The following is a 14,911-nucleotide window of genomic DNA, read 5'->3' on the forward strand; positions in this document are numbered from 1 at the left end:
ATTGACAACTATAGTGACATAAATGTCAGTCACTGACGTTTATAATTATTGTTTATAATTTCCAAAATCGGTGAAATAAATACAATCATCCTAAAATCACAACCCACATAATTAATAATTATAATTTTTTTTCGGTGGATCGATAATGTACTGAAATTGTTGTTGTTAATATGCAGACAGTCGACAATAAGCTTGTGATCAATGAAGAAGAACATTTAATAAACGTCCGACTTTATTCTTACAGTTCATTTGTGAGTTGTTTTGGATAATATACAAACAATTATTTAAATTTGATATGGAGACTAGTAAAAATTTGGAAAGATCTGTAAACCAACAATTAGAAGATGACAACATTGCAGATTATTCAAATGAATGTGTTAAAATAAAAGTTGAACCAAAATTAGAAAACTATGACTTAAACCAACCAAGTTCAGGGGATAGGGATATTAAAATAGGAAACGATATACCAGAAGATGAAACTAGTGATCTAGCCGATATTATTACTATGCAAGAGATTAAAGAGGAAATAAAGGAAGAAATGCAGATACTTGATTTACCAATAAGCCATAATGACCAAAAAAGTAAGTTCTGCACCTATAGATTTTTGGCTTATTTATTGTTTATATCAACTTCTTCATGTACCATGTCCTTTCAGAACATTGGTTACCATTATAGCCATAGCTATCTTAATTTGATTCACTGCTACCCTAAATAGGTAGCATGCTTTTATCAACACCATACCAATCACACAAGTTCTTCAACCATGATGTTCTTGTTCGTCCTGGACTGTGTTTGCCTGCTATTTTCCTTCTAATAATATTTCTGTAGTAACCTATATTTGGGAACTCTCATTACATGTCTGAAATACTTCCAGCTTTCAAATCTGTATGCTTTTTATAATCTCAGTATCTTGCAGAGACGTTCTACTACAGTCGAATCCGCTTAAAAAATACCTGTTATAGGAATATCCCGCTTTAAGAAATAGAAATTTAAGGTCCCGAAACGGTTCTACTAGGCACACATACTTTTGCTTGGCACAAAGACTATTCCAATAAGTGGGTTCAACTGTATTGTGGAGTTTCGAATCTTCTCCACCTAAGAAACTTTTAAAATTCTTCTATTGCTCCACACTTTGAAAGCCTCAAGGTGATTTAGATCAATTTTATTTACAGTCCAGGACTCAACACCATGAAGTAAGAGAAAGCGCACGTAGCAGCTAAGTAGGCGGATACTCAATACCAATTTAAGGTCTCTGGTGTGCTCTATCCTGGATAGAGTGTGGGGTGCATTTGCACCCCATCCGTATATCCATTTTTTTATATGTGAATGTCGGGAAATTGATTTGACAGATAATTAGGATTTGTTTATTATACAATTTTACAAAGTAAAACTTTGAAAAGAATTATTATCGTTGCAAGACAAACACATGAAATTTTTCACAGAGTGTGCAACATAAAGTTTTTACACACAATACAGTTATGCCGGGACTTAGGTCTTTTTTCTTTGACATAAGTAACACCTACTTCGTCGACCTTGTCCCGCAGCTCTGTTAGCCTCAGGTGGAACATCAGAAACGTCCAATTCAGTTTATGAAACTTTCATCATTTACACCCTACAGTCATTTTGCTAAAAAAGCATGTAAGCACAGAGTTTTAATTGCTGTATCATCATCATCATCTTGGTGCTACAGCCCTTAGAGGGCCTCGACCTTCTCAAGCTTGCTACGCCATTCTGTTCTGTCCCTTGCTTGCATTTTCCAGTTGCCGACTCCGATCTTCTCAGCATCCTGTGTTACCCCGTCCATCCACCTCAGCTTTGGTCTACCCCGTCATTCCCACGAGTTGCGCTGTTAGAATCTTTTTTATCATGTTTTAATTGCTGTAAGAGAATTGAATTTAATGCGAATAAAAAATGGACAAAAATCAAAAAAAATTATTAAAAAGATAGGTGAGAAAAACGAGGTCTGGGATGCAGCTGCACCCCGCACTGCCTTACGAGGGTTAATTACATTAATAGACGGTTGTATATTATGTTGTTTACTTATTACAAGTATTTTGGCTTTCATCACCTAGTTGCACTAAACATGGACTAGCTGTAGTGTTGTCTGAGTTTGAACATACAAATTATTTTCTTTTTCAAATTTTACTTCTAAGTACTCATCAGTAATATTGTTCTTAATATGGAAATATTCATGAATGTTGTTATTTCTTGGCATTTTTTAATTTTGACCCGTCACTAGGCATTAGTGTTATCATAATTACAATAATATCTATGAATAAGTTAAAATCGGTTATGGGAATTAACATTTTTATTTGCGTCTAATAAAAATAAGTTTATTTTGTGATGGTGATGTTGTATAAAATAAGTTTTACACAATGTTACAGTACATTTTCCACAATATTTTTGTAATCAACTATTTTTAATATTTTTGTAGTTTGGCTTTACAATTTACTCCTGGACATCATCTCTACTCTTCATGAAGTGTCTAAGTAATTTTAAGTGTGTAAATAATTTAGATGTTGATAGGAAGGGAAAGCTGAAGGCATATTCATAGGCACGGTTCTCTACATCTATGTTCTTATGTCCATCCGATTTTGAGCACTCGAAATATTTTGTTTAATTTTCATTAATATTTGAAACGAGAAGTTTGCAATAAAATTTAGTTGTTTCTCATTTTAAGTCTATAGATTTTTTTATCAATATCCCATTTGTACCATTATATTTTGAAAGATTTTTGCCAAAGTGTGTAATTGTATAACAATAAATATTTTCAAATATACAGGGCCACCCATATGGATAGGGCGGAACATACATTTTTTTTTAATGAAACAGCTTGTATATTTTTACATTTGATGTATGGGAACATTGGAACAGAGGAAGTCTTAATTGTGAAAACTAGTAGGTTGTTTTTAAGTTTATTCAATAGCCAACGTTAATAATATATGTATACGAAAAAATGTTTTTCTGACAAATATGTTGGGCATTTTAACAAGTAGTACACGTAGAACATGTGAAATAACAGGAATTATGTTGGTGGTAACTAGCAGTCTGATTCTTGCATGAGAGTTTAATTAAAGGGTAAAAAAAACAATTGGAAGTTCTGTCCGTCAAAATTCATGGAACATTTTCGTAGTGCGACATTTAAAACCTGTAACGTATAGACAAAAATGCTCAAATGCGAACATCGGACTACGAAAAGGTCCCGTTAATTTTGTTGGACAAAACTTCTAATTGATTGTTTACCCTTTCATTAAACTCTCATGCAAAAATCAGACTGCTAGTGATCATCAACATAATTCCTATCATTTGACATGTTTTACGTGTCGGACGTGTTAAAATACTCAACATTTTTGTCGAACAAACATTTTTTCATATATAACGTTGGCTATTAACATTTTCACTGCGGCTAGTTATAAAAGTAGTATGGTCTCTGATACGCGTTTCATGCATGTGCTGATGAACCCGGTTATGACTGTTAATTTGTTGGTGTTGTTCTTGAAATGTATGAATTTTTAAATGTATTGTAAATTTTGATATAACATGCCTAACTCTCTTCTATGGGCAACATACAATACGCAAACAATATCTGATTCATGCGGTTGCTGCAGCGAATGCCGAAACAGGCTACACGTATTTAGCTGGTTCTCAAGTTTATTACGTATATTACGTATTGTTGTGATCTTGATTATTGATGTGAGATAATATTTTTATATGTCATTTAATTTAATCAATGCTTTAATACTAATCTAATTAATTTACCAGATCACATATCAATGTGTTTTCAATCTCAGGGCTTTTTATAAAATTAAGTACTTACATACGTGGCTTCTAAGTATTTCTTAATGGTTCCTAATCGGGATAGGAAAGAAAAGAGTAAAATAATAACACATATGGGTTACAATTGTAATCAAAATATTGTTTATTTTATTTAAATGGCAATCACTGCTTAATATTTGCTATATCTTATTATTCTTAAACATAACATTTACACATGGGAATCTTATTTCCTTTTTGTTTCCAATTGAAAGTTTTTATTAACATTTAACTATTATGATTTATTAGCAACAATTCTATTTAAGTTTGATGAAGCTTTTCTGATATTATTGATTATGTTTCTTCAATTTTAAATGTGGTATTTAATACGAAAAACCCATACATTCATGTCCAAACAAATGAGACTGACCTTTTTCTGGTGCTCTGAGAATGTCTTCACACAAGACCCGTTTCCTGCTATCCTTGGCTGCAATCAAAACCTCGTCCTGGCTTCCAGTAATGTTCTCCTCTGAAACTAGCTCGTATAGCTCTCGTTTCCTGCTTCTGTCGTGATGCTGTGTTCTACCTTTTTCGAAACTGCAATCAGCTACCGGGAACTCTTGGCTCAAGGAGGTTCTTTTACTCTCAACCTGGCCTACCTCTCGTTCTACGATAGATACTCCACACTCACGGAACTACACAGGCTTTCTCACTCTCCATACACTACCGTCTACTACTCGACTTCACTTCTCGACAGCTCAAAACATTCTCATCTCTATTTGTCATTCATTCCCCTACTTTCTAAATATCCCTTCCAGATTCACAAACCAAAATTCCACCACCAACTCTCATTCGCAGTATTCCTCAAAACCAATTTTTAAACTTTCTAAATATGCTTAATGGATTTCAAAGAAAATAGTTAATTCCCATTCTAAAATTACTTTCTACTATATACAAATTTTAATGACCTTTTAACGATTTCACTTGAGTCTTATTTAATCACTTCTTAAAATTAAATATAACAATTTGTTGTATACAGGTTGTTCTAAATTTATATGCCCGTGGTTGAGAAAATTGAAAATATTTTATATTAAATTGAATTCTGTTTATAATTATCAAATTTTAATTTTCATATCACATAGAAATATAACAAATCCCCGCCTTGTATTCGATAAAATTTATCTGCATTTTTAAATAAATTTTCTCGAGGCAAAACCAACTCCCTGTATATTTCCTTACTTTAATCTACCTCTTATACCCCTTCTTCTTGTATTACTCTAATTAGTCCCACCTGTAGAGTAATTGTTTCCTTATTTTCAGTGTCCTCATCCTGTGTTAGAGTGTCGGCTATTATGTTGTCTTTCCCTTTTTCCCATATCAATCTTCTGTCTTTTTCCTCAGATTTTTCACATACTTTTACCGTGCATTCTGCATCCTCGTTTTCATATGCCTCCTCTTCAAATGCCACTGTTTCGATTATATCTTTTTCGCTTTCATTTGTTAGCTTTATTTCTCCTTCTCCTGAGCTCATCTCTTCTTTTGAGGAATCCCAGTTTTCTTTTGCTTTTGATACTCTCAATTTTTCTTCTTCTGGGCTCAACTCTTCTTTTGAGGAGCCACAGGTTTCATTTTCTTTTGTCTTTTTCTGACTTTTTCTCCCTTTTCTTCTTTGTCCTTGCTTCGTTGCCAAATTCATTTCCACTGTTTGGTCTTTACCTGATTCGTCCGTATTTTGTTTCTCCTGTTCCTTGTCCTGTTCTTCTTCTTTTTCTTCTGTTAGATTCATCGTATTATTTTTAAAATCTATCACTACATGTTTTTCTGCCAATTCGTCAACTCCTACTATCATGTCATGTGACATGTTTGGCATTATTACACATTGTAGTGCATACATCTTCTTACCCAGTCGTACCATTACTCGTATGCCTTCATTTATAGTTGCCAATGTCCGTTTGTTTGCGCCCACTAAATTTACCCTAGGTATTTTGTAAATTAAATTTGTTAAGTTAACTTCTTCTATTAGTTTTCTGTTGACCAATGTTATTTCAGATCCAGTGTCTATCATAATTTTAATTGGTTTCTCGTTGATAAATCCATCCACAAATTTTAAATTAACTCCATTTTTCTTTTCGTTGTTCCTTGCCAATTTAATAAACTCCTTGGGGTTACAAAAGATTCCTGTTTGATTTTTGGTTTTTAGTGAGCGCCGTCGTGAAAAAACGCCGGTTGCTCATCGTAGTTTATATTTTCGTCATAATGTCTCTCTCCGTCATATTCATCTGTCTGGGTATTATTTACTTCTCTTCTATTTTCTCTTGGTCTGTCGGATCTGTTTCGGTTTTCTCGATATCCCTGTTCATTTTGTCTACCATTATTTCTGTTTTCTTGATTTGAGCGTGTGGTGTTTCTATTCTGGTATTCTCGATTTCTGTTCTCATTCCATTGCCTATTTCTTTGTTCATAATTTCCTCTTCCGTTGTCTCTATTTTCGTTTTCCCTTCTGGGATTAAAATCTCGTCTTGTATAGTCCCTCCTATTTTGATTTCTATCTCTGTAATCCTGTGTTTCTCGGGGCCTGTAATCTTCTCGCGACCTTCTTGATTTTCTTTCCCTTAAACGTGATTCTCTTATTTGTAGGAATTGGCATAAACTATCTATGTCTTTGTAGTTTTGCAATGTGATATGGTCTTCCAGCGTTTCTTCGAAATGTCTTGCAATCAGTTCGACTAATTGTTCCGATGAGTAATTATATTGTAAATGTTTTGCGTTATAGTAAATTTGTAATGCATATGTCCTTTCTGATATACCCATCCTATCATTGTATTTCCCATTTTGCAATTCCTTGTTAATTTCCAATTGTTGGACTTTTCCCCAGAAATAATTCAAAAATTTTTGTTCAAATTGTTGCCAACTGTCAAATTCTTCTTCTTTGCAATCGAACCATAGGCTTGCTTCATATTTTAGATGGTTTCTGATAGTTTCTTTTGCTGTTTCGAAATTTCCGATGTGTTGTATTTTCTTTTTCAGGCTATTTATGAACGGCACTGGGTGTAATCTTCTTACATCCCCGCCAAACCTTATCTTCACGTCATCTGTGCTATGTATAACCATTTCTCTTCTTTCTCCTACATTTTGTTGAATATTGATTTCCGCAATCTTTCTTTCCATTTCTTCTCTGATTGCTTGAATAGCGTTTTCAAACTTGTTTTCCAAATTTTCTATTTCCTTTTTCTGGCCATTCGTTAACTCCTTTATTTTATCTTGAATTTTCATTTCTTGTTCTTTCATCTCGTTTTTCATTGTTGTTAAACATCCTTTTACTTCCTTTTCTATGCGTTCCTCCATTTTCTTGTTGTTCTCTTCTATTGCTTGTTTCATTTTTTGTTGTGTTTCATCCATTTTTTTATCCAATTTTTGTTGTGTTTCATCCATTTTTTGTTGTGTTTCATCCATTTTCTGTTGTGTTTCATCCATTTTTTGATCCAATTTTTGTTGTGTTTCATCCATTTTTCGTTGTGTTTCCTCCATTTTTTGATCCATTTTTTGTTGTGATTCATCCATTTTTTGATCCACTTTATCCATTTTCTTTGATGTTTCTTCCTGATTTTTATCCATTTTTTGTTCTATTCTTTGTGACTGGAGTTGCATCATTTGTAATAATTTATCTATTCCTGATAATTCTTGCTGTTCTGATGCCATGATTGTCGTGTCTAAAATATCTTCTTGGTCTGAATTATTCTCTTGATTTGAATGTTCTTTTTGTTTTTTGTTGTCTTTGCTTTGGCTTCTTGTCACAGACATTTGTTTTCAAGAAGTACTGTCCCCGCCAAATATGAAATTTTACTAGTATGTTACCAAGACGACTTTTTCTCACCCAAATATTATAAATTGTCAATAAATATATCAAATGTAAATATCGTAAAAATAAAATATTAAATCAGTTATGTAAAATTTGTACCTAAAGAGATCTAAAATTTTATGTTATCAAATGTAAGTATCTCACTTTTTACCACAGGCATATAAATTTTCAAATACCGGCTTTACTCTTTCTATCCTTCAAATTTGCCACTAGAAATACTTAACAATGCTTTCCACGTTGGACGACAGTTGTTGTGATCTTGATTATTGATGTGAGATAATATTTTTATATGTCATTTAATTTAATCAATGCTTTAATACTAATCTAATTAATTTACCAGATCACATATCAATGTGTTTTCAATCTCAGGGCTTTTTATAAAATTAAGTACTTACATACGTGGCTTCTAAGTATTTCTTAATGGTTCCTAATCGGGATAGGAAAGAAAAGAGTAAAATAATAACACATATGGGTTACAATTGTAATCAAAATATTGTTTATTTTATTTAAATGGCAATCACTGCTTAATATTTGCTATATCTTATTATTCTTAAACATAACATTTACACATGGGAATCTTATTTCCTTTTTGTTTCCAATTGAAAGTTTTTATTAACATTTAACTATTATGATTTATTAGCAACAATTCTATTTAAGTTTGATGAAGCTTTTCTGATATTATTGATTATGTTTCTTCAATTTTAAATGTGGTATTTAATACGAAAAACCCATACATTCATGTCCAAACAAATGAGACTGACCTTTTTCTGGTGCTCTGAGAATGTCTTCACACAAGACCCGTTTCCTGCTATCCTTGGCTGCAATCAAAACCTCGTCCTGGCTTCCAGTAATGTTCTCCTCTGAAACTAGCTCGTATAGCTCTCGTTTCCTGCTTCTGTCGTGATGCTGTGTTCTACCTTTTTCGAAACTGCAATCAGCTACCGGGAACTCTTGGCTCAAGGAGGTTCTTTTACTCTCAACCTGGCCTACCTCTCGTTCTACGATAGACACTCCACACTCACGGAACTACACAGGCTTTCTCACTCTCCATACACTACCGTCTACTACTCGACTTCACTTCTCGACAGCTCAAAACATTCTCATCTCTATTTGTCATTCATTCCCCTACTTTCTAAATATCCCTTCCAGATTCACAAACCAAAATTCCACCACCAACTCTCATTCGCAGTATTCCTCAAAACCAATTTTTAAACTTTCTAAATATGCTTAATGGATTTCAAAGAAAATAGTTAATTCCCATTCTAAAATTACTTTCTACTATATACAAATTTTAATGACCTTTTAACGATTTCACTTGAGTCTTATTTAATCACTTCTTAAAATTAAATATAACAATTTGTTGTATACAGGTTGTTCTAAATTTATATGCCCGTGGTTGAGAAAATTGAAAATATTTTATATTAAATTGAATTCTGTTTATAATTATCAAATTTTAATTTTCATATCACATAGAAATATAACAGTATATACGTTATACGTTATTTTACGTATATATCCGACTCCCGCAGTGCAAAGGGTTAAATAAACTTAAAAACAACACTTCGGTTTTTAGCCTCAATTGACTTTGTCCACCTTTTCCTCGATTGTCCCAATGATCTTCCATTTGGTGATTTGTCTCTTGCTATTAGTACTATTCTATTTTCTGTCATTCTTTCTAGGTGTTGATTCCATTCTATTTTTCTTCTTTTGGTCCACATGTTTATTTCCTCTATACCACATCTTGCTCGTATTTCCTCACTTCTTACTCTGTCTTAGAGTTTGGTTTGTTATTTTTCGTAAGACTGTCATTTCTGCTGTTTCCAGCAGTATTTTTGTTTTCGCTGTGTCTGCTCTTGTTTCCGCCGTGTACGTCATTATCTGTCTTATTGTTGATTTATATATTCTGGTTTTCGTTTTTGTTGTGAGGTATTTGTTTCTCCAGATTGTGTTGTTGAGACATCCTGCTGCTCTGTCCGTCGTGTTCATTTTTTGTAATTCTTCTTCCACTTTTCCGTAGCTTGACAGTTTTCTTCCCAAGTAGGTATTCCGTTTCCATCTTCTTCTTCTTTAAGTACCGTGCCCAAATTTTTAGGCGTGGGTAGCTTCCATAACAATTTGCCGATATCGTTCTCGATCTTGTGCGGCATGTAACAATTGATCTGCTGATAAGCCAGTCCATTGACGAAGGTTTCGGAGCCATGAATATTTCTTTCGACCAATTCCCCTTTTTCCGTCGATCTTTCCATTGAGTATTAACTGCAGCGTCCTGTATCTGCTACCTCTCATTATATGCCCCAGATATTCAAGTTTTCTCTTTTTTATCATCTCCATTAAGTCACCTTCGCCTTGACCTACTCTGTTTAAGACTTCTCTGTTTGAAATGCGTTGAACCCAAGATATTCTGAGCATTCTACGATACGACCACATCTCAAAGGCTTCTAATTTGTTCATCATGTTAACCTTCATGATCCAGGTTTCACATCCATATAGTAATACAGGATACACATAACATTTTAGGAACTTGATTCTTAGTTGTAAGTTCAGCTGAGAGTTGCTCAGAATAGATCTAAGTTTCATAAATGCTCCTCTTGCAATTTCTATACGAGTTTTAATTTCTTCATCCGGATTTAGTGTCTCGTTTATCCAACATCCTAGGTATTTAAAATGGTTAACTTTTGTTATTGATTCATCATTGACAATTAGTTGCATAGGGCCGACGTCTTGTTTACTAACCACAAGTAACTTTGTCTTTGTTGCATTTATGTTAAGTCCGTTATTGGAGCATTCTCTAGGGACTCGATCTATAAGGAATTGAAGATCTTCGATATTTTCAGCCATGATCGCGGTGTCGTCTGCATATCTGATGTTGTTAATCACTTGTTAAACACCGTTTCCATCACTTGTTCTATTATTTTGTTATTTACGACCAGTTATTTTTATTTAATATCATTTTTCTACAAACGTGTTAAAAATGCAATTTTTGGCACTCCATAGGTGCCTTAAAAATGCCACTTTAAAGCACTGGGTGCTTTAAAATTTTTAAGGCACTGCAGTTAAAATTGAAATGTCAGAATTTGAAATCGAACGTGAAAATATTTATATTTCATTTATTAATATTAATAATACAATTTGCGCAGTTTGAAAAATGAATTTCTTTCACTGCAATTTTAGATTGGTACCATTTTCCATGGTTAAGGTGGAATCAGTAGAAATAACGGAATTTCCAGTCGAAGTTGAGGTGACAATATCTTCGGATGTTGTTGGTGATGTTCGCTGCACCGGCAGCAGTTTTCGGGCAATCAAATTCTTATTTTCCAAAGAATCCTCGATGTACCCCTCAGCAACGGTAAAAGATCTCCACCCCCATGACGCTTAATTGTCGTCAAATTTGCGCCAGCATCGGCAAGTAAGGTCGCTGAAGAGTGAAGAAAACAATGACCCGTATAAAGGATCGGATTTGGAAGTTCCAGAAATCTTGCTATAGCAGCAGGAATTTTTCCAAACGAATTACATAATTCCAATCGGATTTCTGGTACATTTATCTTTCACGTATTTCAGAAAAAATCGCCGATGTCCAACATTTGCTGGTCGAAGAGCCGCATATTTTCGATAAATATCCAAATAGATTTTTTCAGTAAGTGAAACTTTGTGAAACATTGGTTTTAGTATCTGGTATTTTAATTAATAATGAAGTACCAATATCTTTCACATCGTCAATAGTCAACTGACAAGGCTCCTCTCTGGGGCAGGCACCAAATATTCCCACAATCACAGCTACTTTTATCAGAAGATACTCATCATGTAATGCACACTTCAAAAATTGGTCAATTTGGTCTCTAGTCAAGATTTTTGATTTTTTGGCCGGTAACCTTCTGCTTGACGCTTTAAATACGTGATAAGCGTAAAATATTTGCTGATATCTACGTCGCTATTTATACGTAGCACAGATTTGATCATCGAATAATTCGACCACAAAGATGATACCTTCCACACCTTTGCTTTCTCCTCAAAATACGCCAGAAATACATTTTCAGTATATTTCCCAGAAACGCCTTTCGCTTCACACCATTTCTCAAACTTATTATAAGCGATATCATACTGCATTCTGGATTTCCTCGGCAACAAATCCAGGGTAGCTCGACTGGCCGTTACCTCTACATCTTGAAATTGATCTTTTTCTACGATATTTTCTTGCATTTTAACGAAAAATCCACAACCGCGTTTTAAAAAACTAACAGACGTCTGACAGATGCTTCAAAACTTCCGTAAACAATTAAGTCAACAATGGTTGCTAAGGTCCGTACGATGCAATTTAAAACTATCTGCTTTCAATGTATTAAAGGTTTTTTAAAATTTAATTTAAACTGTATTATTGTATTTTTAACACGTTTGTAGAAAAAATATTGTATGGTAAACGTGTTGAAAGTACATTTTTAAGGCACTCATGTGAATTGCACATCCTTGCAAACCTTCACATGCGTGCCTTAAAATTGTACTTTTAACACTTATACCATAAATAACTATTAAGTATTGGTTTATTTATTTTAGGTATTCCTCAAGAGATGAATACACCACAAAATACGAAAACATCGCAAGAAGAACGTTTCGCATGTAGGGTTTGTTCGAAACCTTTCTCTTCTAAGGGTAGTTTAACTACACATATGCGGAAGCATTCTGGAGAATTGTTATACAAATGTGAGACTTGCTCAAAGCGATTTAGCCATAAAAGTGTTTTAAACATCCATATGAGAGCGCATACAGGTGAAAAACCTTTCTTATGTAAGATCTGTTTTAAACCGTTCTCTGTCAAGTATAACTTAAATAAACATATGCGTATGCATACTGACGAAGAATTTTACAAATGTGACATTTGTTTTAAACAATTCACTCATCTAAGTGGTTTGAAAATGCATTTGAAAACACACGGAGAGAATCCTTTTGTATGTAAGATTTGTTCTAAACGATTCGCTCTTAACAATGATTTGACCAATCACATGCGAATGCATACTGGTGAGAACGTCCACAAATGTGAATATTGTTTTAAAGAATTTCCTTATCGAAGTATTTTGAAGACTCATTTGAGAGGACACCTGGGAGAAAAACCATTCGTTTGTAAGATTTGTTCTAAAGCGTTTACTATCAAGGGTAGCTTGAATAAACACATGCGACTACATACTGGAGAGGGGTTATATACGTGTGAAACTTGTTTCAAACAATTTACCCATGAAAGCGTTTTGAAGGTCCATGCGAGAACGCACAGTGGAGAAAAACCTTTCTCGTGTGAGCTTTGTGCTAAACCGTTCTCTTTCAAGTTTAATTTAAACAAGCATATGCGACTCCACGAAGAAGAAAAGGCTTATAAATGTGAAGAGTGCTGTAAGCAGTTTACGCACGAGAGTATTTTGAAGAACCATCTGAGATCCCACACAGGAGAAAAACCTTTCCCTTGTACTATTTGCCCTAAAGCGTTCTCATTCAAGCATAACTTGAATACGCATATGCAACTGCATGGGGAAAGGTCGTACAAATGTGAAATTTGTTTTAAGCAATTTACACATGACAGTGTGCTGAAAATTCATTTGAGAACGCACACGAGAGAAAAACCCTTTGTATGTGAGATCTGTTCTAAGCCCTTCTCTCTCAAGGCTAATTTAAACAAACATATACGACTGCATACAGGTGAAAACCTTTACAAATGCGAAGTTTGCTTTAAAGCATTTACCGATGAGAGTGTTTTGAATGGTCATTTGAGAATCCACACGGGAGAAAAACCTTTCTTATGTAAGATTTGTTCTAAACCCTTCGCGCTTAAGTCTAACTTGAATAAACATATGCGATTGCATACTGGGAAATACCATTATAGGTGCAAACTTTGTTTTGAGCAATTTACTAAAGCTGTTGATTTGAAAACCCATATGGAAAATCACAATTTAGACCAATTAAATACAATTGCCTAGATAGAAATGGGTCTCTTTTAACCTTCAAACGGCGCGATGTCCTAAATTGTACGACAAAGCAGTTGATCATATTCCACCTTCTTCCACACAGTCAAGCGCATCGAGCTTCTAGGTTTGTGAGGTTCGGTGTGTACGCCAGAACGATAACTCCTAGAGCCACCTAGGAAAGAAATCTGAACTACCAAACAAAACTCGGGCTAACTCGATCTTCACAAACAAAACTCCAGCTGTCCCAACAAATGTCTTGTCAAACTTGTAAATCGTTTTCATAAGACGATTTCTCGCAGAAGTTGAGCGATTCTCCGAAAGTGACTGAAGTATTTGTTATGAAAGTTGCACAACAGATTAAAATATCATTTCAACCTACTGAGTCTTAATCAATCATATTTTCTTCTTGACACGATACGGTTGATTTATTGCAAATTCGTTGAACAAATTGATGATCCAAGTATCCTTACTCGGAAGTTAGACTTAGGGAATGCAATCCCGACTCGAGATCGTAAAGTCGAGATCCCTCGGGATTAGAAATGTCAATCCCGCGGGATCCCGAAATTTACGGGATCTCGTCTAGGTAAAAAAATATCTAATAATCACATGACTGAATACGATGAAAACTGCTTATTTGTGATAGTGAGGTTAATTAAAAATATTATTTGAAAGAAAACAAATGCCTTTATTCTTTAACTTTTACTAACTAAATAATTAAGTAACAGTTTTAATAACACGAAGAACATAATCAAAACAAAAGTAAATATAGTGCTCAAGGAGATCAAAAAGTAGTTACGGCCCGTAACTTTCAAAAGAGAGAAGAAGTTACTTTCAAAATCACCCGTAACTTACGGGTGATTTTGAAAGTAACTTCTTAAAAAACAAAGTGTATCTAGAGTACTATCTGCTAACCGGCATCTAATATCCGTTGCAATGTAGCCAGCTGCTGAAAATGCCCTCTCAGACTCAACACTGGTTGGCAACAGCGTGATTAAGCAATTATATGCAAACTGCAAAAATCTCCCCCTTGTTTCTCCACACTCAAATAAATCCATTTCTTTTTTTATTACGGACTCTAATTTGTCTAAGTTTGTGGACCTGGCTACACGTGTAAAAGGACTTTTAGACGCTCGCAGAGTTTCTTCTAATTCCTCTTGAAGTGAAGTAGGATTAGTTTGTGTAGCTACTGCTACTGCACTTAAATTTAAATCCTCTGCAATCATAGAAAGTGGCAAGTCATCTTCGTTTAATACTGTGGCCTGTGGTATTAATTTCTACTTGGTTTGGTTCAGCGCGATATAATCGTGTGATTATATTTTTAATTTCTTTCCTTATGAGATATTTACTTGGCAAT

The 14,911-nt window shown here is 34.2% G+C and overlaps 1 protein-coding gene across 1 annotated transcript; it reads left to right on the forward strand.

The window, feature by feature from the left end:
- Positions 1–5: 5 nt before the first annotated feature.
- On the forward strand, positions 6–13,577 carry LOC126892906 (zinc finger protein OZF-like). Its single transcript, XM_050662760.1, has 2 exons — positions 6–581; positions 12,161–13,577. Exons 1-2 carry the CDS (start codon positions 296–298, stop codon positions 13,567–13,569), a joined length of 1,695 nt encoding a protein of 564 aa, XP_050518717.1. The 5' UTR covers positions 6–295; the 3' UTR covers positions 13,570–13,577.
- The last annotated feature ends 1,334 nt before the right edge of the window (positions 13,578–14,911 follow it).

The sequence above is a fragment of the Diabrotica virgifera genome, chromosome 9 (genome assembly GCF_917563875.1).
Source record: "Diabrotica virgifera virgifera chromosome 9, PGI_DIABVI_V3a".
Classification (NCBI taxonomy): Eukaryota; Metazoa; Arthropoda; class Insecta; order Coleoptera; family Chrysomelidae; genus Diabrotica; species Diabrotica virgifera.

Coding starts and splice junctions, on each gene's coding strand:
- LOC126892906 (XM_050662760.1), top strand. CDS start 296: ATGGAGACTAGTAAAAATTTGGAAAGATCTGTAAACCAACAATTAGAA. Junction 582..12,160: donor AAGCCATAATGACCAAAAAA/GTAAGTTCTGCA, acceptor TATTTATTTTAG/GTATTCCTCAAGAGATGAAT.